Raw genomic sequence first — 24,926 nt, 5'->3', positions numbered from 1 at the left:
ACTGCCTCAATTTTCAGCTCTACTTTGTGCCTCTAATGTATCTGATCTAACACTAGTGACTTCAACAACAATTATTTATATTTATATAGTGCCCTTAACATTACAAAATTTGGTAAAGGGGCTTAAAAGGAATATTATAAAATAACTGATGCCAAGTTTTTAAAAAAATCACATGATTAAAACAATGCTTAATTAAATAGATTTTGAGGAGAATCTTAAAGGAGCAAAATGAGGTAATGAAGAACAGAAAGAAATTTACAAAGTTTTGGACAATTGAGTTCAACGATGATAGACTGACTAAAATCTGGGATGCTCAATAGGTTAGAATTAGAGGAGTACAAACATCTCAGAGGGTTGTGGTGCTGGAGAAGACTAGAGCTAGGAAAGGGTGAGACTCTGGAGGTATTTGGGGGAGAAAAAATGAGTATTAAAATAAAGAAGTTTTTTGGCTAGGGGTTGGTTGATATGCGCTGGGATGATAGATCAACGGAGTTTGCTGCAAGTTTGGACATAGGCAACACCATTTAAAATGATCTGAAATTTACTTAGGATGGAGTACACCAGGAGTGCATTGGAATAATCAAGTCTAGAGTTAATGAAGGCATGAATGAGCATTTTAGTAGCAGATAAGCTACAACAGAGGTGTATCACATTGTGTGATGTTGAGAAAGTAGAAATAGGTGGTTTCAGTGATGGCATGAATGAGTTTGTTTGGTTAGCATAGTTGGCTGAATGGTTGGTTTACAATGCAGTGATGCCAACATGTGTGGGTTCAATTCCCTCACTGGCTGAGGTTACCTTCTCAGCCTCTCCCCTGACTTGAGGTATGGTGACCCTCAGGTTAAACCACCACCAGTCATCTCTCTTTAATGAGAGCAGCCCTTTGGGCTGGTAGGACTATGGTGGCTTCTTTCCTTTTACTTTAAATATAGCCAGCCTCATTTTTATCCACCATCTCAACTACTTCTTCTTTTGTAATTACTTTGAGAGGGCCTGCTTCTTTGGTAAAGGCAGATGCAAGTTACTCATTTAGTACCTCAGACATGCCTTCTGCTGCCATGCGTCAGTCCTCTAACCCCAGAATTAGTTCCACTCCTTTTACCACACTTTTACTGTTTAGTGCCCATTGAAGACTTGGGAATGACTGCCAGTTTCGTCTTGTACTCTAGGTTTCTTTGCTTCTGGTATCTTTTTTACTTTCCATTTGAACTTTCTGTATTTAATCTGGTTCTATCTTGTATTCTCAACGTGGGCTCTATCGTGCATATCTTTTCTCTGCTTCACTCTAGTCTCTATGCCTTTTTCATCCAGACGCCGCCAGCTTTGTTTAGTCTCACATTTCCCTCTTTGTGGGAATGTAGGTTAACTGTACACAGAAGATCTCTTTAAAGGCAGCACGTTGCTCATTATTGAAAAGTGTGGTGCTGGAAAAGCGCAGCAGGTCAGGCAGCATCCAAGGAGCAGGAGAATCGACGTTTCGGGCATAAGCCCTCATTTCTGAAGAAGGGCTTATGCCCGAAAGGTCGATTCTCCTGCTCCTAGGATGCTGCCTGACCTGCTGCGCTTTTCCAGCACCACACTTTTCAACTCTGGTCTCCAGCATCTGCAGTCCTCACTTCCTCCATTGCTCATTATATTTTCCTCTGCCATTCTGTGATTCCAATTTATCTATACTTACTTCATTGAAATTGGTTCTCCTCCAATTAAGTATTCAATTGAGTTATTTCAGTATCCATTCAGGAACTTCCATTCATATTAGAAGGTTGAGCTTAAACGAAGAACAAGTGAAAGATTCATGAGCTGCCTGGCTGGCCTATAGTTAAATGAGATGTTTCTGCTGCCTACACTATTCAGTTTCACCACCAGATGGCATGGGTGCTCTGCAACCATGCCATTGCTATTCAGCTGCTTCTCTCACCACACACTGCTACTTATTTGCTGACATACAGTACAATGAATGTTGCTGATTAGAGAACTGTTTGCAATTGATCGAATGAGAGGGTAGTCAGGGAGGCTGAAGACTGTTGCCAAAATATAACTGCTAGAGTATAAAAAACACCTTCTAATCTGACTAATCAATACTCCCAGGAAAAGTTTCTTTTATTTTTCTGGAAGATGCCAGTGCCAATAGCTGCTGTCCTTCAATTCACTTGAGAAGGAGGAGCAACACTGCCATCTTAAACTGCTGCAGTCCATCTGATGTAGGTGCAGCTACCTGTTAGGGAGGCAGTCCCAAGTTTTTGACCCAGCAACAGTGAAGAAATGGTGATATAGTTCAAAGTTGAAATGGAATATGGATTGAAGGAAACTATCAGGTGGCAATACTCACAGATGTCTGCTATTTGTTCTCACAAGCAAAAAGGGGTCATGGGTATGGAAGAAACTGACAAAGGAGCCATGGTGAATTGCTGCAGTTTATCTTTGTAGATGGTACACACAGTGTGTACATATGGTGCAATACATAGGACTGAACAGAGTAGGGGTCTCCCTGTCCCATTACACACTTGCAGGATACATACAGAACAGATTGGATACAGAGTAGAATAGGAAAAACTCACTTTTGCAATTTTGCAAATTCCAAAGATTTTACATGGTGCACCCCCGCACCTAACACCCTATCTTCCCTACTGTTCCAGGGCAATCTCATACAATTTCTACCCCAAGGTATCTCCATAGCTTTGTATCAATGTCAATGCCAGGTCCCAACCAACCCCTGCCATAAGTTATTACAGGGCAGCAATTGCCTACACAAAATTCCTTGCACTGCAATGAATCTTAATAGATTATTGGTTAACATAGAACATAGAAAAGTACAGCAAAGTACAGGCCCTTCGGCCCTTTGTTGTTTTGCTAACCTTCTATTTTCCTCTAAGATCAGACTAAGCTACATACCCTCCATTGTACTATCTTCCATGTGCAATGTCACTTAAATGTCCCTAATGTATCTGACCAAAGCATCACCAAACACTTTTTTTGAACGAAAGGAATGTTCAAAAAAAATTTGATGCCCACAGATGCCAAATGTTGACCTTATTAAGACAAAGAGAATGAAAACATCCGGTATTTGTTGCAGTGACAGGAAACTCTGCCTGAAGTAGGTTCTGCATCAAACTGATGCATTTTCAGATACATGAAGATTAAGGAGATAGACTTCCTGTCCCCTTCAATGTTACACTGATCAAGACTCACATCTGGCTCTTTATTTCAGCAGTAACTGTTTGTGATACCTGACAGCAGTAAGTACATTAAATAGATGAATGTGCAAGTGCCTCACCTATCTGAAATCCAAATGATGTAAAACCTTTCTCATTTAGCTAATGGATCAGGACTCTTCCCGGTCATTTCCAATGCATAGAATTCCAATTCTGCAAACCCTTTTCTCAGCAAGTTCTCCATACAGAACCTCAATAGGCCAAAAGCTTTCCATTCTTTACTATTGAAAATTTGTGCCCCGTTACAGTTTCAGGAGAGTAAGGGACCCATACCCAAGGAAAAATCGGTATCTTCGGGGAGATGGGTACCTTAAACCAATGACAGTCAGTAGTTTCAGGGAAAATATGTATAAAATTGGCCTCCAAGGTAACTTGCAAAAGAAGGGATCAGATTGAGAAGGTCTTTCAGTACAAGGAATAAACAATCCCACCCTATCAATGGCCAAGTCTTTTAATACCGTTGGTTTTAACGTACATGCAATGACCCCAGAATGAGCCATGTAATTTACTAACTAGCTTGGGTATATAGATTCAGGCCAGAGAATATAGTTTATTGGTGGGCATTGCATTTTGGAGTTCCAAGTTGAAAAGAAAGTTTTGACTGAGTTGGCTCCCTTCATTGGCTGAGTTTTTCATTTAATGGGCTGATGACCAGTAAATGCACAGCAGTGTCAATGAAGGCTAAAGGTTTGAGCCCAGCACTCAAGCTTCAGTTTATAATCCAGATTGATACTTCAGTGCATAAGAGATTCTCCTGTTGGCCTGACTAACCTTGCACCCTCGATCAAGTCAATTATTTGATATCAAAACAGAAAACGTTGGAATTCTACAGCAGATCTAGAAGCATCTGTGGAGAGAGAAACTGGATTAATGGATGGAATTTTCCCAGCAGACTCAAGGTGCAGTTGGTGCAGGGCGGTGGTGAGAAGGGAAGAAATCTATCAATGCTCCCCAATGCATTCACATAGCTGGGAAGGACACCTAGAGGAAGGCCTGTATGTGAATGGGTGAACAAATGAATAGAGGTGTGCAGCCAAATTAATCTTCAAGACTCACATTAGGAGTAATTTAAAGGGACAGAATGTTTCCAGTATCAGTGAGTCACCACTATACTTCATCCGCTTTCTCACAGCAATTAAAGCAGTACTCCTGCATCAGGGTCAAGGGTCATCAGAGGCTGACCCACACAAAGAGAAGGGCTGCCAGCAGCAAGCTAACCTCACATCCCAATGCTAACATGGAGGAGTTTCCACTCTGCTCTGAGGCATCTGCTCTTTTGTCCTTCTGAACATAGTTTAGATTTATGTTTCCAATAGTTCCTCCCTCTGAATCACTCTCAACCTCTCTCACCTACCTACCTACCTGTCTCAGCTCTCCCAGTTGGTTCTTTGTCATCTGACTGGACCGGTGTTAATGGAGGAGTATACACAGGTAACCACCTCTCCCTGATGAATCCCAGTAAGGTCATCATCCTAAAAGGTTGCGCTGAATTATTTCAAGGACTTAACAGCCCCTTTGATCCTGATGTCAGGGTACTGAAGCCCATAGGAAAACAAAACGCAGCCTTTCAGAATGGCGTTTCATTCAAACAACTTGCATCATGAAACAATATTCAGTTCTGGATTGACCTACATAATAACACATTGTGAACACAACAAGATTCACAGCATGTTGCATATAGGAATATGCCAAAATAATAAGCATTCTGAATATAAACGGTCCATTTGCCATGACTCTCTCTTGGCTAATTGAACTTTTCAGCAAGTTAGAGATCAGCTCCTTGGTCAACTAAAGGGAACTCATGTTCCAGATCAAATTTGGGAAGAGAACTGACAGCCAGAGATGGTACAGGCCTAGTATGGGTAGGGGTCAGTTGAAAACATCATCGTTGTTCCTAGTTTGAGTTAGAGAAGAAGAATTTTACATTAGGTCCCTTTTCAAACATCGGTTCTCCCCATTCAGACCCATTTTTGAAATGACTGAATGTCACAATTTGGATCTCCCTTCAAAGATCTCACTGTAGAATTTTATAGCCGAAACGAGACTATTCAGCCCATTACCCCTTTAAAGAGTTCTATCCTACTAACCGTTCTCTTGTCCTCTACTATTGCATTTTATTTTCCAAATATTGGTTCACTTCCTTGTTAAAAACTGATACAGATTCTGTTTCCTGCTTTTCTGGTCCAAGTTCTAATGACCCTCTCCCTTTGTTCTTGACCCTCAACTTATGTCCACTGGTTTACCAATTCATTAATCGGTAGGAACAGCTTCTCTTGATTTATTTATTAACAACTCCTCATTTGTGGGCGGCACGGTGGCACAGTGGTTAGCACTGCTGCCTCACAGCGCCTGAGACCCGGGTTCAGTTCCCGACTCAGGCGACTGACTGTGTGGAGTTTGCACGTTCTCCCGGTGTCTGCGTGGGTTTCCTCTGGGTGCTCCGGTTTCCTCCCACAGTCCAAAGATGTGCGGGTCAGGTGAATTGGCCACGCTAAATTGCCCATAGTGTTGGGTAAGGGGTAAATGTAGGGGTATGGGTGGGTTGCGCTTTGGCGGGTCAGTGTGGACTTGTTGGGCCGAAGGGCCTGTTTCCACACTGTAAGTAATCTAATCTAATAACTGACCTCCTGAATCCAATCTCTCATCATTTCTATTGAAGTTTTCTAATCTCTCCACGTAACAAAATCTTTCAGTACTCGAATCATCCTGGCCAATATGGCCTTAATATTCTTCCAAAAATCCTAACTTCAAGCTCACGAACATTGGACCAGGAGTGGGCCATTTTACTCCTTAAACTATTCTGCTCTCAGATCACGGTTGATCCCTGACTCACCTGTGTTCACCTGATTTTGCTCCACAGTTCTGATCTAACAAAACTGTGTCAGTTTCCATCTCTAAAATACCAATGTTGGCAGATACAACATGACTTTTACAAAGTTGTACTACTTGCCTTCCTTTTTTCAGTTAACCAATAAAACCAATGTTACTGTCTGGGATAGATCCCCTTTAAAGTAATATCACAATCTGCACACAATCACCAGGTGGTCTTTTCTGTATTGAATATTCAGAACGGGGCAGATTAGCAGCTCGGTGCTGAGTACATTTCCTCAATCCTGCTGAAAAATGCATAGAATAGCACTGAATGAGAATAGAATTGTCTTGAAGTGACCAACCAAAAATTAAAGTCTGGATTACAACTAGAATAGTGAGCATCTCCGCAAATAGCCAGTAAATTATACCATTTGCAAAATCCTATTTGTTAAAGAGGAAGAAATGTTTTTAAAAATTAATAAAACTGTATAAGATTTTTGAGATAGACAAAGCCAGAATGTCTCATCTACTTCTAAATGGATAAGATCAGAGTATGGGTCAATTGGATGAATGTGCATACACAAAAGAACATTGAGAGGCTCAAATTCACACAAAGGCAAAGGTGTACAACATTGCACTTCACATTCGTGTCAGCATGTACATACTGGTCAGTCCTGGATCAGAGACCATGAAATGTTGTTCATGTTTTTTTCCTGTTTGATGATCCTCTGAGATACTGTGATAAATCAGCACCAGAGTTGTCAAAAGTGCAATAGCAAGTGAGAAAACCTCGAAGCTAGCTCAACAGTTTCATAGAGAATGAGAGGAACCACAACAGTTTCCTCTTTAGAGCAAAGCAGATCAGCAGCTCGTATTAGGAAGAGACAGGAATCAGCTATGCAGGACTTCTTATCACTGTGGTGATGCTGCTAACCAAGTGAACATATCAGCACTCCACTGTGTCAGACACCAGCTTTCTTTTTTTTTAACAACCCATTCCTAACTGTCAGAGAATCACAAAATGATAACGTACGGAGTATGTTCAGCTCATCCTCCCTGTGTCAATTCTTTGAAATGGCTATTCAATTAATCCCACTTCCTACCTCTATCATGATAGATCTTTGTGTATTGATTAATTATAAGAAATCTTCCACCGAGCTCCCCTGCAACAGAAGACAGTGGGTTGAGATCATAGTCAGTTACAAAGAAAAGAACAAAGAGCAAAGAAAATTTACAGCCCAGGAACAGGCCCTCCGACCCTCCAGGCCTGAGCCGTTCCAAATGTACTGTGTTGACCAACAGGTTTCGACAGTATGATTCCTGGGCTCATCATAAAATTAAAAGGATTTTATCAAAATACGTAGAATTCCCCGGTTTACTTGTCTTTTAGAACCAAGTTAATAGAAAACACAGACAAGATCTCTGTAATTAACAAGTTGCAGGCATCAATTATGAACCATTGACATATAAAACTACTATTTAATGGAGTTAGCTCAGTTGGCTGGATGGTTGGTTTATAATGCAGAGTGATGCTATCAGCACAGGTCTAATTCATATACTGGCTGAGGTCACCCTGAAGATCCCACCTTCTCAACCTTACCCTTCACCTGAGGCATAGGTTAAGTCACCACCAGTCACCTCTTTTAATGGGGGAGCAGCCTATAATCCACTAGGACTATGGTGACTTGAGAACTAATCTTTTGGTATAAAATCACTTATTTAAGTCTATTGCAAGTTACTTATCCTGCCTGGCATGCATGTAGTCCTGTGTTGTATCTTCCCCAGGTTGATACCTCACTTTTAGCTATGTGTGTTACTGTTCCTGTCAGGTCCTCCTGCATTTTTAATGATCAAAGTGTTAATTCCCCTGGCTTGGTTGTAATGGTAGAGCAAGGAAATGCAGTTACAGACTATGGTTGAATACAGTTTTTCTGCTGATGGTTTGCAGAACCTCATAGATGTTCAGTCTTGAGTGAGAGATCTGTTTAAACTCTAGTTCATTTACCACAGTGAGAATATCACACAATGCAATGGAGGGTATCTTCATTATGAAGGCAGGACTTCATCTGCTATCTGCCTGTTACTCCTGGACTTTGTGGTGGTCACCCGTTCCCTTTTAGCTGACATGCTCCTAACCTGAGGTGTGATCAGCTCCTTAAATGTGCTATCTATGTCGGCTATCTGAATGTACCACAGTGACTTGGATTCTGAAACCTGGAGCTCAGGTTGCCGCAAATGGTGACACTTCCTATATGTGTTCACCTAGGCCACATGAAGCACTCATAACTGCCCACATGCTAAATTTCTACTCAACTGACCTGCTCGGTTATACATTAATCTACCAATGGACTATAAAATTGAGATAGGAAAGTAGAATTACTCACCCTTACCAATTAGCTACCTCTCATGTACAGATGAGGTAAGCAGTTAACAATGACATAAAAGATTTACATTTTTCTGTAATCCAGCAATATACACACTTTTTCTAAAGTAGAAAATAAATCTAGTTACTTGTACACCCAACTCTTATAATAGATACTCATAATTAATGACTTTGCCATGAGGTCTCTGTGTCTCGTTACACTTTACATTTCTTGTAATTATTAATAAATTACAGGAGCTTTGAAAGAAGCAGATAAAATATGTACTAACTAATTACCAAAAGTGGATAACTATCTTATGCATCTGAAGTTTGCTTCTTTCATCAACTACTCACTTGCTACTTCTTATAGCTACTTAATCTTTATAATTTATAATCTGCCTATTGTTTAGACTGACCACCTCACTCATCGAATTCCCTTATTGTACAAATTCCAAAAGTCACACTCTCTCTAGCTGTACTCAGCGATAAACTGCTGTCTTTTTGCTTCTGACCAGGTTTGGAGTGTTCCTCCACAAATTACTTTGATTTTTAAAATATATTTGATTGATAATTGGTTTTAGAATAGAAAGGGGGTAGAGTGCTTTATCTTTCCTTCGAAGTCCACTTTGATTTAGTCCCCTTCCTCTCTCCTGACCTGTCCCGCACCTTTGGCTCGGAGAAAGTGACGACTGCAGATGCTGGAAATTATAGTCAAGATTAGAGTGGTGCTGGAAATGCACAGCAGGTGAGGCAGCATCTGAGGAGCAGAAAATTTAATGTTTCAGGCTGGAGACCTTCCTGATGAAGTGCTCTTGCCCGAAACGTCGATTTTCCTGCTCCTCGGATGCTGCCTGACCTGCTGTGCATTTCCAGCACCACTCTAATCTCGACCCTCACCTTTGGAAGTCTGCATTGCCCTAAACGGGCTTTGCATGTAAATTCTCTGATTATAAAACACGAGTGATTTAATGCTGGTGGTTATAGTAGGAAATTGCCACAGATGATTTGCTGATGGGAAAAGCCCTTCAGTTGTATATGATAGCAGTTTCAGATACTAAAAAAAAATCAGACTAATTAATTTAATTGCTTGAAAATATTCCATTTTTCTTTGGGAATGCAGCTAATCTATGACCCATCTTCATAAATCTGCCTTTGAACTATATCCCTAAATACCTTGATTGACAAAAGCATTTCAATACTAATTTACAATTACTAATTTATCTAACATTAGGTGTCAGTTGCAGAAGAGAGTAATCAATTAATCACTACCCTTAAATGTCCTAATTTCGCTCCTGAAAGATATGATTCTAATTTTTTAGGTATTGCCCTGGTCTTAGACTCTCCACCCAGTGAAAATAGTTTCGACCTACAATAGCTGAATTCCCATGTCTCTTGAAAGATTTTATCAAATCAGTCCTTAACGTTTTAAAATGTGGGGAATACAGGCCTAGGTCATGTAATCCCTGGAGCCCACAATGAGCTACAGAGAAAGGGTGGCAAAGGTTACATTTGTAAAAGCATTTTTTCACGTCACTCTCAAAAGATTCCTTGTCCTGAAATTGTTTTTGTTTTGGATTTCTGTGGATCTCCATCTTTGTTGCCCCTTGTCTCTTTTCCAGATTCAATCTCTATTTTAATGAACAAAGGTATTTGGAATTTGGTTGACGAGAAGCCTTGTTCCTATGTTCTTGCCCTCATTTGTCTTAGCAAAATTACCTCACACTCTCTTTGCTACGTGTCAGCCCTTTTTACTCGTGCATCCATATTTTCCTGGAAGCTGTTACTAAACTCCTTCTTGTTTACTACATTTCCCACTTGGATCATTTGCAAGTCTGAAGTTATATGTAGCGTTCCCCCAAGTCCATAGGCAGAATCATGAGCCTTCTATCACACCAGCTTTAGTGGCAGGAGCTGCATTTAATCAGGTGGGAGGTTGACAGAGGTATCCACCATTTTCCTGCCTTAGCTTTGATTAAATCCATAGTGATAATCTGATCAGTCACATTCCAAGTCAAAGGCTTTAAAACAGAGTTTAAGCTACACAGTGGCATAGGTGTTACAATCTTGGCAAACCATTTGCAATGGGTCACAACAATAGACATCTAACTACGTAGAATTAACAAACAAAGTCTAAGGACACTGTAAAAGGTCAGATCACAACAACACTTAGTTACATGGGGCAAGAGAGCAAAGGTACTCTCTCTATTCAAGGATCAAAAATATTTATTGAGTAGAAATGCAAAGAGACAACTAAATCTTCTGAAAAGAGTGGACAAAGCCCAACAGCAAAATAATGGGACTGAATTCTTCTCAGGATCCAGATATGCTCAACAGGGAATATCAGATCACATTGCTACTGTCCCAAAGGGAACACATCCATTGCTGCAGAAAGTTAAAGAAGCACTTGACAGCATGCTACATAAAGGTGTAAAGTATTATCTGTTACAAAGCAAATTAAGTGGCGTTTAGAGATTGTAACAGTTCCTAAGCCTAATGGGGAGCTCAGGTTATGTATAGATTTGACACAATTAAATGAGACAATATAAAGAGAAGTTCATCTAATGTCTTCAGTAGATGAAAGTCTGGTAACGTTTACCAATGCTGTGTTCTTCACTAATTTAGATGCGAAATTCATTGTTTTTGGCAAATATCCCTATGGGTCAATGTCATTGGAACCATTCACCTTTTAAGAAGTCGTGTTTTAATTGCCTTTCTTTTGGGATATGATCAGCTGCAGTGATATATCAGCAGACAATGTCACACATTCTAGATGAGAATAAGGGAGGTATTTGTCAAATAAATTACATATTTATAAAAGGCACTATAAAACAGGAATATAACCACAATGTTTGTGAAATTATAAAAGAATCGGGTAAAAAATGAGGTCTGCAGATGCTGGAGATCACAGCTGAAAATGTGTTGCTGGTTAAAGCACAGCAGGTTAGGCAGCATCCAAGGAACAGGAAATTCGACGTTTCGGGCATAAGCCCTTCATCAGGAATGAGGAGAGTGTGCCAAGCAGGCTAAGATAAAAGGTAGGGAGGAGGGACTTGGGGGAGGGGCGATGGAGATGTGATAGGTGGAAGGAGGTCAAGGTGAGGGTGATAGGCCGGAGTGGGGTGGGGGCGGAGAGGTCAGGAAGAAGATTGCAGGTTAGGAGGGCGGTGCTGAGTTGAGGAAACTGACTGAGACAAGGTGGGGGGAGGGGAAATGAGGAAACTGGAGAAATCTGAGTTCATTCCTTGTGGTTGGAGGGTTCCCAGGCAGAAGATGAGGCGCTCCTCCTCCAGCCGTCGTGTTGTTATGTTCTGCTGGTGGAGGAGTCCAAGGACCTGCATGTCCTCGGTGGAGTGGGAGGGAGAGTTAAAGTGTTGAGCCACAGGGTGGTTGGGTTGGTTGGTCCGGGCGTCCCAGAGGTGTTCTCTGAAGCATTCCGCAAGTAAGCGGCCCGTCTCCCCAATATAGAGGAGGCCACATCGGGTGCAGCGGATGCAATAGATGATGTGTGTGGAGGTACAGGTTGCAATAGATGATGTGTGTGGAGGTACAGGTGCAACCGCAGGAAATGTAAAACTTGCGCCCACACCTCCTCCCTCACTTCTCTCCAGGGCCCCAAGGGATCCTTCCATATCCGCCACAAGTTCACCTGTACCTCCACACACATCATCTATTGCATCCGCTGCACCCGATGTGGCCTCCTCTATATTGGGGAGACGGGCCGCTTACTTGGGGAACGCTTCAGAGAACACCTCTGGGACACCCGGACCAACCAACCCAACCACCCCGTGGCTCAACACTTTTAACTCTCCCTCCCACTCCACCGAGGACGTGCAGGTCCTTGGACTCCTCCACCGGCAGAACATAACAACACGACGGCTGGAGGAAGAGCGCCTCATCTTCCGCCTGGGAACCCTCCAACCACAAGGAATGAACTCAGATTTCTCCAGTTTCCTCATTTCCCCTCCCCCCACCTTGTCTCAGTCGCTTTCCTCAACTCAGCACCGCCCTCCTAACCTGCAATCTTCTTCCTGACCTCTCCGCCCCCACCCCACTCCAGCCTATCACCCTCACCTTGACCTCCTTCCACCTATCACATCTCCATCGTCCCTCCCCCAAGTCCCTCCTCCCTACCTTTTATCTTAGCCTGCTTGGCACACTCTCCTCATTCCTGATGAAGGGCTTATGCCTGAAACGTCGAATTTCCTGTTCCTTGGATGCTGCCTAACCTGCTGTGCTTTAACCAGCAACACATTTTCAGCAAATTATAAAAGAATCCTACATTGAATGAGATATGTGAATTTGTAAGAATGAGAGTTAGATTCTTGGGAAACAAAGGAACAAACTTCAAAAAACAAAGTTAACAATCACACACCACCAGGCTATAGTCCAACAGGTTTATTTGGAAGCACTGGCTTTTGGAGCGCTGCTCCTTCATCACAACCACCTGATGAAGGAGTAGCGCTCTGAAAGCTAGTGCTTCCAAATAAACCTGTTGGATTATAACCTGGCATTGTGTGACTTTTAACTTTGTAAACTCCAGTCCAACACTGGCACCTCCAATTCAAAAAACAAGAGTCATAAGTGACTCCCACAATCAAAGAGTATACATGGTGCCTAGAGATTTCTGAGAATGGCCAACAGGGTAGATTAATTAATTTCAAAATACATAATCTTTAAGAAAAATCATTGCGTTTCTAGGCATAATTTTTTTTCCCTTTGTGCTGATACATAGTCATCCTAGTATTTCCATGTCAGTGGTCACAGATGCATTCTCAACAGTTCTGGGACCAGTTGGAATGTTAGAAATTAAATTGATCTACTTCATCTCCATAGCATTAACTGAAATCAAACAGCATTAGCAAGAAAAACAGAATTCAAAACTGATGGCAATGTGGGGATAATTGCGATTCTCAGACTACCTGATGAGATTGAAACTTCAAATTGAGACAAACCACAGAGCAGTGGTCACACAATTGGTTTCGAAGGAGACAGTCAAAATGGCTTTATATATCAAGGGGTTTAGACGGAGGCTGACACTTTAAGATTACACAGCAGTGTATATACCAGGAAAAACACAGACTATAGCTGATACCTTGTCTCAGGCTAAAGTGGACCAAGTTGAAGCAGAAAATGTAGTCTGTATTTAAGACAATGGAACGTCTCCTTCAGCCGAAATAAATCCTTTAAGCTTTTAAGAAGTTACAAGACATCAGAGCAGTACAAAAGGCAGATGTACAATGTGCCCAAAACAGGATATTCTGCCAAGGAGGTGATCAAAAATGATCCGAACAATCAGCTGTTATGGAAGTATCATAAACAGATGTAAAATTTGACCATAATAGCCACATTTCCCAGTCTTTAATTGATTTTTAATAAAATCAAAGGCTATAATTTAGTCTGTGCTCTGTATTGGTGGTGGGTCATCTTCTTCTGGCTCACCTGTCTCCACCACTCCCTCCACTGCTTTTAGCCTCTAAATTCAGAAGGGGATACTGGGGGCTCCTCTTTCCAGGTTACTGTCTCTGTTTTCTAAGAAGCTACTATGTATGAGCAATCTGAAGGTGCAGTAAGATAGGGAAAAAAGCTCTGTTGTGCTCTGCTTGGCTAACTGAGCTCAACTTACCATACACATCCCCGACTACACCTCTCCCAGACCCCTTACACCACACAAACCTAGATCTGATAATCTTTCACTTTATTTGACACTCCACCTCTTCCTGGGACTTGCCATCACCTCTTCTCCCCTCCTTTTCACCACTGCCAGACAGAAAATCCAATCTCTCCCCACCAGACCTGAGCACCAACCACCCTCCCCCACCCCAAACAACCCCCACATACTCTTAACACTCCTCATGACAGGTGCCCATCTTGTTCCCTGGCATACTACCACCTGGCATATGAACTTTAAAACAGATGACCACAGAGTTAGTGGATGATGTGGTTTTGATTTACCAGAATTCTCTAGGTTTTAGAAATTTTCCAATAAATTCTAAAGCAGTAAGTTTAAGTCTGAACCAAGAATGGAATGAGAAAGAAAGCTGAGAACTGTAGCCTAGTTAATCTGTTATCAGTGCCAGAGAAACTATTAGAATGTTTTATTAGAAATATTAGACTCCCATATTACAATTAAGCAGAATCGACATGGGCTTACAAAAACAAAATTCTGCTTGAGGTTGTGCATAGCAGGGAACCAGTGAAGAGAAATTTATTTCCTCAAACGTTTCTAAATGTTCGCAATTTTCTATACCACAAAGCTGTCAATGCTCAGTTGCTGAGCATGCTCAGATAAAAGGCTTTACAGAATTGTTAGATACGAAGGGAAGTGTGTTGGGATTCTGCAGGAAGTTAGAATAGAGAAACAAAACCAACCATGATATTGTTTAATGGTGGAACACAATCAAAGGAATGAATGATAGTCTACTCCTGTTCCTATTGCTTATGCTTACTGAAGCTAAGACATAATTTTCAAGAAAAATTTAAAAGGGCTTGTGCTGTACCTGTTTGGGACTCTTTGAGGGTGGAAAGGAATTTTTACTTTTCATAATCTTTACCTCAGCAGTAGTCTCCAGTCTCCTTCTCTACTTGTTACTCTACATTATTGATAATATCAAATTCAGTATTTCTCTTTGCTTGACAGCTTTGTTTTTTATGGATCCAAATGTCATGTGATCTCTCCAATCCAATCAGTTTTCTACACCAACTCAATCTCCCCTGGGAAATAAGTCTTGAATCCTTAATCAGACTTCTTTTTCTGCCACAGTATCCAAACAGCTCTTCCTTAGGTATCCCCTCCTGAGCTTGGAGGTGCTGAAAATAGATATCCCAAGTGACTGTGACAAAGATAAACTTTGCCTCTCTCACTTTCCTTGACCGGTCTTTGACAAAGATGACTAGTCCGTCCATCTTCAACACCTCTCCACTGTTGTCCAGCTGAATAGGACAGCAGTCATGTCATTCTAATCTTATCTAATCATAGCTGGGGAAAAGCTGGTTTCTTCTCCTACTCCTGCACTTTTACTGTTGGCTTTCCACCAAGGATCTATACTTGGCCCTTCCTATGTGACAATGCTGCCGCTCAGCAACATCATTGTAAGGTGAATTTGTACTGATGAAGCCCAGCTTTATCTCAATTCCTCCACCGTTGCTAAATTATCAATCTGTTTATCTGACATCCAGTTCTGGGCAAGCAGAAATTTCCACCAATAAAGAAGGGACTGAAGACATTCTTTTCTGCCCACAACACTATCCTTACACGTTCCCTCGTTACCCACTCTATATCCCTCTCTCGAGAAACAGTCTGAGGTTAAGCTAGTCTGTTCACAACCTTGTGTCGCAGTTGATCCTGAGATAAGTTTCTGACTTCATTCATTCCATCATTAAGACCACCTATTTCCACATCTCCCAACTTCATCCAGGTTCAACTCAATTGCTGCTGGAATCTTCACTCATGCCTTTGTTACTTTTTGACTCAACTAGTCTTACATACTCCTGCTTCGTCTCCCACTTTCTACACATTTCAGATCATCCATGCCTTAACTCACAGCAGGCATCATTCCCCTTTCAAACTGTACTTACTGACTTACATTGACTCCCAGTCAAGCAACACATTGATTTTTAAGATTTTCTTGCTTTCAAATCACTCCATGGCCTCACACATACGAACTCTGTAATCTCCTCCTCCTATCACATCCTGAGTTATCTGTGCTTTGCTAATTCTGGCCTCTTCAGCAGCCTACTTTTAATTGCTCCACCATTGATCGTCATACCTTCTATTTTCCAGGGAAATCTAAATCATAAAAAATGGTTTAGATATGCATGTTCTATTTTTAATTTATATCATGACAGCACTGTTAATTTGGGCTTCTATAGTTTAGAAAGGCAGATAAGATTGCAATATCCTTCAATAGTAGTTACTGCTGTCATGTTAACTTTTTCTCTTTGTCCCACATATGCAGCAGAATATGGAAGTGAAGAGAACCATTCTGTGTGATGTAATACTGTTGAATTTGAGATATCAATGAACAGATCATATTGGTTAATCAATATCAGTTGATTTTTTTATTAAGAACCTAGTTGTAACCCTTTGTATAGTAGAGAGTTATTTTATTGACCCAAATAGTGCACTCTATATCAATAATCCCCTAACCAAATTATCTCAAAGTTTTCATGTAAAAATATTGAAAATACAAATCAACAAGACTTTCCATCTTTAGTTGCTTTTAATTATGTCTCTCTTTACTGTTTCAGAGCTGGGTTAATGCTCCACGTCAAGATGCATTTTATGAAGTCAATGAGAAAAATGTAATGGTCCTGGAAAAGGGGGACAGTGTTCAGGTATACACTGAACCTGTTGCTCTTGAGAAACCATTGAAAATGGGATTGAAAACATGGGACAAACAGTCTGAAATTCATTCCTCATGGCAGGCCTTATGTGGCCCAAGTCCCTGCCATTCATCGCAGTCTCGGGGCCAATTTGGAAACAACATGCAACGATGGAAGGATAAATCCTATGGACAGGTATCTATCAACACTGTCACAGTAACTGACGAGGTTGCATCTTGTTGTTCTCAATGCAGTTACAAATGCAAGTCAACCAGACTACCCTACTTGACCCAATGTAATAGTAATTCTACTGTAGACAATTCAAATGAGCAGGATTATCCTACCAGCAACCAACAATTCCACCATTTGCTCCCAGTTACATCAGAAACATCTCAACATTGTGACAATGCACCACTAAACACCATGATGCCCCTGTTACAATACGCTTGTGCCCATGAGGAGAAAAGTGAAGATACTTTGGATCTTCAGTGCCTCAACATGACTGACTGGGGACAAGAAAATGAACCTTTTTCTTTGAATGATGGGGAAGATGTCTCTTGGAATGACAGAAATATAGGTGAAGGTGGTTCTTGGAGTGATGGAAGTCTTGATACTCTCTCAGCATGTAGCAGACTTGAACCAGACCTTGGTTATCCAAAGATATCACTGGATTTAGATACTGTTGACAGTGGATTCACTGAGACTGACACTGATTCTATGACAGCCGTAGATTCTGGATATAAGACTAACATAAATATGGTTGGAATAATCAACGCAGAGCACAAGCAAGAGCTGGACAATAATAGTCCTGTTAATTCAGAGCAGGAAGAGCAGTATTACGGGAGCTATGTGAAGCAGTGGGCCAAGTCCACTTCTACATAGATGTTCCAATGGCCAGATAGTCATTTCTGTAGTGGAGTAACTATGAAACTGACTGTTTAACCTGCGACACACCCTCCAAATACCAGACCCCTGACGTATCACCACCACCCCTCCTCCATCCTGTCCTGTACTCGACAACCCCTCACCCTCCCAGGACTCGACAACCCCTAATCTTTGCCTGGGAACACATTGTTCTCTATTCCTGGGACCTGAAGTCAATTGCCACTAGAACTGATACACTCCTTGACCCAAGATCCAAGACCTCCTTTACCCTCCCAGGACCCAACAACCCCCCTTCCCCCTCCCCCATCCCAGGACACTCTCATTTCTGGTTGGGATGTGACACCCTCCCCGCCATCGCCAAACCCAACTCCTATCCACTCCTTCAGCCACCTGAAACCTCCTTTTCCACTTTCCCTTCACAAAACCCCTTTCCCCCACCACACTCTCCAAACACTGGACCTGGATCCATATCCCACCCTTGCCATCACCTCCCCACCCCCATCCCAGACTTGAAATTACTCCTCTCCCCTCAGAAACAAAAGTCTCTACAACTATACCCTCCATCCTCTCTCCTGCTGCCAGACCCCCTCCCTTTTGACTATGTCCGTCCAGGATCTAAAATACCACTCCCACACTCCCCCAGGACACGATACTTCGATGACTCTAAGAGACCTCACTTCCCATCTCTGCCCCGTGACAGGATCCTGTAGCTCCTGCCCACCCCAATCTACCCTAAACACTTCATTACTTACCCGACCCCTTCAAACCTTGTGTTCTGGCATCCTACATATTTGACAACCAACACTCCTGGCAACCTTCCTACCAGCTCTCAGCCCTTCAGCAACCCAAAATCACATTTATCTAATATACTGACTCTTTCATAGGAGAGTCAAAGTGGCTGTCTCTGTTGCTAAACTATTAAATCATGATAATTGACTGCTGTGACTCCTTTGCCTTCCCGCAAATATCTTGCACTGTGAGGAATCCATAAGATTGAAAGTACAGCTCAAGTGAAAGCAAAATATTGTGGATACTGTAACTCACATCCTTCTTTTTTCCTCAAGTTAGAGATTTCCCCCATTATGGTTGAGGAGGCCCTCAACTGTGTCCAACCCATCTCCCGCATGTCTGCCTTCACCTTTTCCCTTGCCTTCTGCCCAGAACAACATGTTGTCACGTTCCTCTCCACCAATTCCTGCATTCAACGAATAATCCTTAGCCATTTCCATCACCTCCAGCAAGATGCCATCACCAAAAGCATCTTCTCCTACCATCCATTGTGAGCATGCTGCTGCCATAGTTCCATCTGTTACACCCTAGTCCACTCCTCCATCACTCATAATGCTTCCTTACTCACCCATGGCATCTTCCCATGCAATCACAAAAGGTGTAACACTCTCCCATTCATTTCCTTCCTCCTCATCGTCTTTTCATTTCATGCTAGCTGAGATGAGATAAAGCATGTTTTGAAAACCAACGATGGCAAGTGTGTCTGTAGTGCTGAAAGCAAGTAACCGAATACCTTTGCAAATATCATAAACAACTGAACAGGCCGTGATTGGAGTCTGAGTTTCAAATGATTTCAGGACAAAGCAGTGTATAGATGTGGCTTTTGCTTGCAAGAAACTGTTGATTCGTCCATAACAAAGACTCTTTAGCCTGCTCACAGCTGTGTGATTGGTTCTCAGGTAACTGAACTGCTTGGAGCTAGGAACAAGTTACAGATGGAGTGAGAGAAGTGTTCAGTTCTTCCTCAGCTCAGCAGCAGTCTCTCTATTTTATGCAATTGAATTTCAATGTAAACTTGATGAAAACTACTTTATCTTTCCTGCAATAGTTCTTGGAAGCTGTACCTTTTAATTGATAAGTCAGAGACTTTTTTTATGCGTGAACCAGTCACTTTATGCTCCTTACTATCAAGTTGAAGCAACCAGAAGAAGATCACTGAAGTAAAGTCCTGGCCAATAAAAACAGTCATAAAGATCATCTCTAAAACAGCATCTGGGGACAAAGACTAAGTAATTGTCTTTCCAGATTTTCCCTTCTGTCCATAACCTACTTCACCATGTATGTGTTTATGTAAGGGGAGTTTATAAGGGGATTACAGGATTGCTAAGGAGCAGAAAGAGGGCATTCAACCCATCATGCTCACACCAGTTCTTCAAACAATCATCTGTTATTTCCCCATATTCATGCATGTTATTTCTATTCAAATAATCATCCAATGCTTTCTTGAATGGCTCAATTAAAATTGCCTCCACCACATTTCCAAGCCAACATTCCATACACTAACTATTCACTGTGTGAAAAAATTCTCTAATTTTCCTTGCCTTTTTGGATCACTTCAAATCTGTGCCCTCTCCTTTTTCTTTTTAACTGTGGAAACAGTTTCCTCCTATCTACTCTATCCAGCCTGTTAATGATGTTGAAAACCTCCATCACATTTCCTCTTAGCTGTCTTTTCTCCAAGGAAAGCAGTCCTAACTTCTTCAAACAACCATCATAACCGAAGTTATTCATTCCTGGAACCATTCTTGCAAATGGTTTCTGCACTCTCTTGAATTCATTCACATCTTTCCTATAATGTGGCTCCCACAATTATACACAGTACTCCAGCTGTGGTCTAACAAGTATCTTATACAAGTTAAAAATTACTTGTTTAACTTGAACATTGCCTTGCCCAATAACCTCTTAAGTGGAATTTTATCAAAACTTTCTGCAAATTTAAATGCACCACATTCATTGTTTCTCCCTTATTTATTCTGGGGGTCAATATAGTTCATTTAGCTAGTTGCAATGCAAAGTGACACCAACAGCATGGGTTGAATTCCTGTACCAGCTGAGGTTATCATGAACGATTCACCTTCCCAATTTTCATATTAAACCACCACCAGTCTTCTTTCTCTAATAAGAGAGCAGCCCTATGTTCTAGTAAGACGATGGTGACTTTACCTGTACTACTCATTAGGTCCTCAGAAAACACATGTAGGTTTGTAAAATATGGTTTCCATTTCATGAATCCATGTGGACTTCCTGTAATCCCATTGGTGCTTTCTTGGTGTCCTGATATCACATCCTTAATAAACTACAGTACTTTCTTCACTACCAATGCTAGGTTAACCAGTTTTAATGCCTATTTTTCTGCCTCCCTCCTAGAGGAGACCACATTTTTTATTTTTCGGACTATGGATCGAAAATGAGTGAAAAATGGACCAGGCTTTAGAAAGGAAAGCATAAGGGACTTGGAGCTTTGAGAGAAAAAACAGTGAATTTAACTGGTGCATATAAAATAATCTTACTTTTTAAGGTCATTTCATCCAGGAAATAAAGCACCATTTGCCATGATTTGCAGAGATCAGAATAGCAACAAGTCCCTCATTGGTGAGGTTGCACTTGAACACAAGAAAATGCTTGTGTTTTAACAAGCAGTTGATCAGATGCAAAATTAGATTAACAAATCAAGCAGCAATGATTTTGCACCACTCAGTCCTCTGATCTAGTGCATATGTTTAACACAAGATGAGGTTAAATTTTCCCGTGTTCAAACTTGAGAATACTGGGGAAATGTAAAGACTGATGGCATGCAGGCAACTTAAATATTTTGAGACCTCTTGCTGCACAATTGATGTCTGATGTGTTCTGGGTTTTGAAATTAAGGCTTTAATTATTAAATTTTGGTTATTCTGAAAGCTTGAGCGCCAGTACAGCCCTTTAAGCTGCATTATTTCACTAAGCATCATCCATTGAGTTGAGCGACAAAATATCCATGCTTGCAATTGATGAATAAATTTGCTAAAGGTTTAAACTAAGTCAAAGTCTGAATAGTGTGATGTCCCATCTCATTTCAAAGCAGTTCTGTAAATGCAACACATAAATCCAGTGACTCTCCAGATGCTCATCGGCAATTACCTGATGGATTATTCTGTACGTGTTACTTGGTATCTTACATACGGAGGTGATCAAAGATAGAACAGCTGAAATAATTTCAAGTCAAAATGCAAGAAAAGACCACTAAGCATAACTAAGCACTTAACTGACGTTTTTCTTGTACTCTTTACAACTTCTACTGTGCAAAAGTTCAATTCCGTGGATGCAGAAACCTAGCAGAAGTTTCCATGTGCGCTATATGTTGGTGGCAACTTCCTAAAATGAAGTGTAAGACCCAACACAACAAGTTAAAGTAGAGGGTGCTTTTGACCTATTTTGCAAAAGCAAAGCTCATGGAAGCACTATTGTGAATTTCTGGCTTAATTTCCATATTTTCACTACACACAGGCATCGAGGGAAGGTTAGTGTCCTCTATGGATGTTGAGGTACATATTTACAAAATAAGCAAGGCATACAGGAATGTTGAGTTAAGATTAAAATCAGATCAGCCATGATCTTTCTGAATGGCAGAACAGGCTTTAAGGATCAAGTGGCCTATTTTTGTTCATGCATCATTTTTTATATGTATGGAAAAGAGGATTTACAGAAGGGCAGTAATGTGAGGATGGAAGGGAAGGAAGTCATTGTATAAGGGGATGTAACCTTATCGAATCTGGTGTGAATACCTCTTCTAATTAGCTATAAGCTGGCACCAGTGCCTGAAGAGGCCACACTTCACAAAACAAGTCATCATGAATTTGGGCCAGCTCCATCCCGCTAGCCTGCACTCTCAAAGCAGAGGAAGACAGCACTCTCTGTGACTGTGAAGTGATTGGTGCTGGTACATTCTGTGCCAATGAATCTATTTAGCCAGGAGCAGGCAACATAGTTTACCATTTATAGAAGCATCACGGGAAGAGTAGTGAAGTACAGAAAAAGGGAAGACTTCATTCTCTTCTTGCTACAGAAGGAACACACAAATGAAAGGGCGCATGAATTTGCCAGGATAGTGGACTTCCCAACATCAACTGCATCTAACTGGCTCTGCAAGCCTTTCCATTAACTGACAGCATCCATAAGGATTCTCACTTATTGAGTAGGTACTTGGTACGTGGCCACACTAAGATGTCAATCTTGGTGAATGCCCACCATCCTGGCAGAAACTATAATGCGTTTATCCTGCATCTTTCAACAGTATAACATGTATAGTTCTTTACTAAGGCATGGAAGGTGGCTTCTCAGCAACAAAGACTAAAGCATATGTACATGGCTGATGACTCCCTAACAATATGCAGGTAAGAAGGTCGACAAAGAGAGCCATTGAGCTACATAACACTGCAGAGAAAACCATAAACATCCTGAAACAAAATGGGAACAGGGTTTGGGGGAGGGGGGTGGGTCTCAGTATGATGCTCTTTGGAGGGTCAGTATGGACTCAGTGGGCCAAATACCCTGTTTCCACACTGAAGGGATGCTATGACTTCTAGGAAAGGTATGTCCATATCTGGCCTACCATCACAAAATCCTCTTGATCAGTATCAGCAAAAACCTTGATTCAACAACTCCATCCAGCGTCACATAATACAAAGCAAAAATTGTCCTTAAACATGACCCAATGCCTATTGTGGGAGAGCCCTCACCTGTTCCTATATCTTTTAAACTTAGTGTATGTATGAGGAGGGCAAATTTGAAAGGTTAAACAAGGCAAGCTATCATGCTGTGTAGTGATGTCGGTAATAGTAACCACAGCAAAGAATGTACAATCATAAGAGTGGAAAAACATGTAAATATAGTAAAAAGACTAAATAAAGATTCTTTATTTGAACACACATCATCTGTAGTTCCAACAGAAATAAATGGTCTTAAATGATAGTTATCGCAGCTAAGTGGTTGGAAAGTGACCAAGACGAGAAACTTAATACTGAAAAGTACTTGGTATTTTGGATGCTTGGAAAGAGAGATAAAGTAGTTTATGAGACTGAACCAGAAAGAAATATAAAAACAGACAATAAAAGTTTCTATAGCTATATAAAAGAGAGCTAACGTAATTAGTTGCTTAGACAAGAGATTGGGAAATTAATGATCGAGAACATGCAAAAAAAAGATATTTAAGATAGATTTCATATTTGTTTCATGTTAGAATACAGCAAAATCATCCTAATAAGTAATACAATGGGGATGGAAGATCTTAAATCAATTATTCCAACTACAGAAAAGGTACTGCAAAAACTCATGGGTCTAAAGGTTGCTGAGTGCCAGGAACCTGATAGCTTGCAGCCACAAGAAGTGGCTGCAGACATAGTGGATGGGTTTATTGTAATAGAGTTTATTTCTTCCAAAATAACCTAAGTTCTGAAAAGGGTTCAATGGAGTACAAAGCAAAATATTTAATGCACCTATCAGGAAAGGAGGAACACAGGAAACAAGAGGACATTCAGCTTAATACATTTCATTGCAAAATACATAAATAAATACTAGCCAATTATTTGAAGAAACTATAATCAAGGACAGACAAAATGGTTTAAGTAAGCTAAATATTTCATTTATTACTATTTACAAATACAAAACTTCAGCAGATTTCTTCAGTGATTTCATAGATAAATGAGAATCAGTAGATATAGGTGTTTGAATTTCCCAAACTGTGTTGAATAGAGTGCTACATATATGAGATAACTGAACAAGATCTTAAATTAGCATAGAATCAGAAAACAGTGAATTAGGATTAATGTGTCTTTTTCAAGTTAGTAAACATCATCTAGTGGGCAGCGCAAGAAGCAGTGCTGGAGCTTTGATTATTTCCAATTCATTTTACTGACTTAGTTGAAGTGATCAAGTGTGATCTAATCACATTTGTTGAGGGCACAATGTTAGCTCTGAAAACAGGTTATGAGCAGGACACACTGAGTTTCTAAAGCAATATATGTCGGTTAAGTAAGTGGACAAAAATTTAGCACATGGAATATAATGTGGGAAAATTGAGGTTATCTACTTTGGTACTCAGACTACAGAAAATTGTGGCATGGAAGGATTTGAGACCCTCATACTTAAAATGTTAGCATGAAAATATAGCAAGTAATTGAGGTAGCAAATGGAATGTTGGCATTTACTATAAAGGAGATGAAGTATAGAAGGAATATTTACTGCAAGTTGCACAAGGCATTAATGAGACTACACCCAAAGTTTTAGTCACCTTATTTAAGGAGGAGTATACTTGCATTGCATGTAGTCTAGACAAGGTTTACTGGGATGACTCTTGGATTGAAAGGATTGTTTTAAGAGGATATGTTAAGAATGTTGAACTATGCTTATTGGGGTTCAGAAAAATGAAAGGTGGTCTTACTGAAGCAGATAAGTACTTCTCCAAGTTTGGCAGAGTTGAGACTGAGTTAATGTTTCCTCTCATTGTAGAATGTAGGACCAGAAAGCATCGTTTCTGTACTGCATTGGCTAACTATTGAATATGTTTA

At 40.8% G+C, this 24,926-nt stretch overlaps 1 protein-coding gene across 2 annotated transcripts in view; it reads left to right on the top strand.

Moving 5' to 3' along the window:
• LOC132825447 (interleukin-21 receptor-like) overlaps window positions 1-21,392 on the top strand; it is a 71,767-nt gene extending 50,375 nt beyond the window's left edge. For both annotated transcript variants that reach the window (XM_060840725.1, XM_060840724.1), the window contains exon 9: window positions 16,633-21,392. In XM_060840725.1, the coding sequence (XP_060696708.1) occupies window positions 16,633-17,589 (957 nt within the window). In that variant the 3' untranslated portion in view covers window positions 17,590-21,392. The remainder of the gene's footprint in view (window positions 1-16,632) is intronic.
• The last annotated feature ends 3,534 nt before the right edge of the window (window positions 21,393-24,926 follow it).

The sequence above is a fragment of the Hemiscyllium ocellatum genome, chromosome 20 (genome assembly GCF_020745735.1).
Source record: "Hemiscyllium ocellatum isolate sHemOce1 chromosome 20, sHemOce1.pat.X.cur, whole genome shotgun sequence".
Classification (NCBI taxonomy): domain Eukaryota; kingdom Metazoa; phylum Chordata; class Chondrichthyes; order Orectolobiformes; family Hemiscylliidae; genus Hemiscyllium; species Hemiscyllium ocellatum.
The sequence above is the reverse complement of the archived record's forward strand: the minus strand, read 5'-3'. Positions and strand labels throughout refer to the sequence as shown.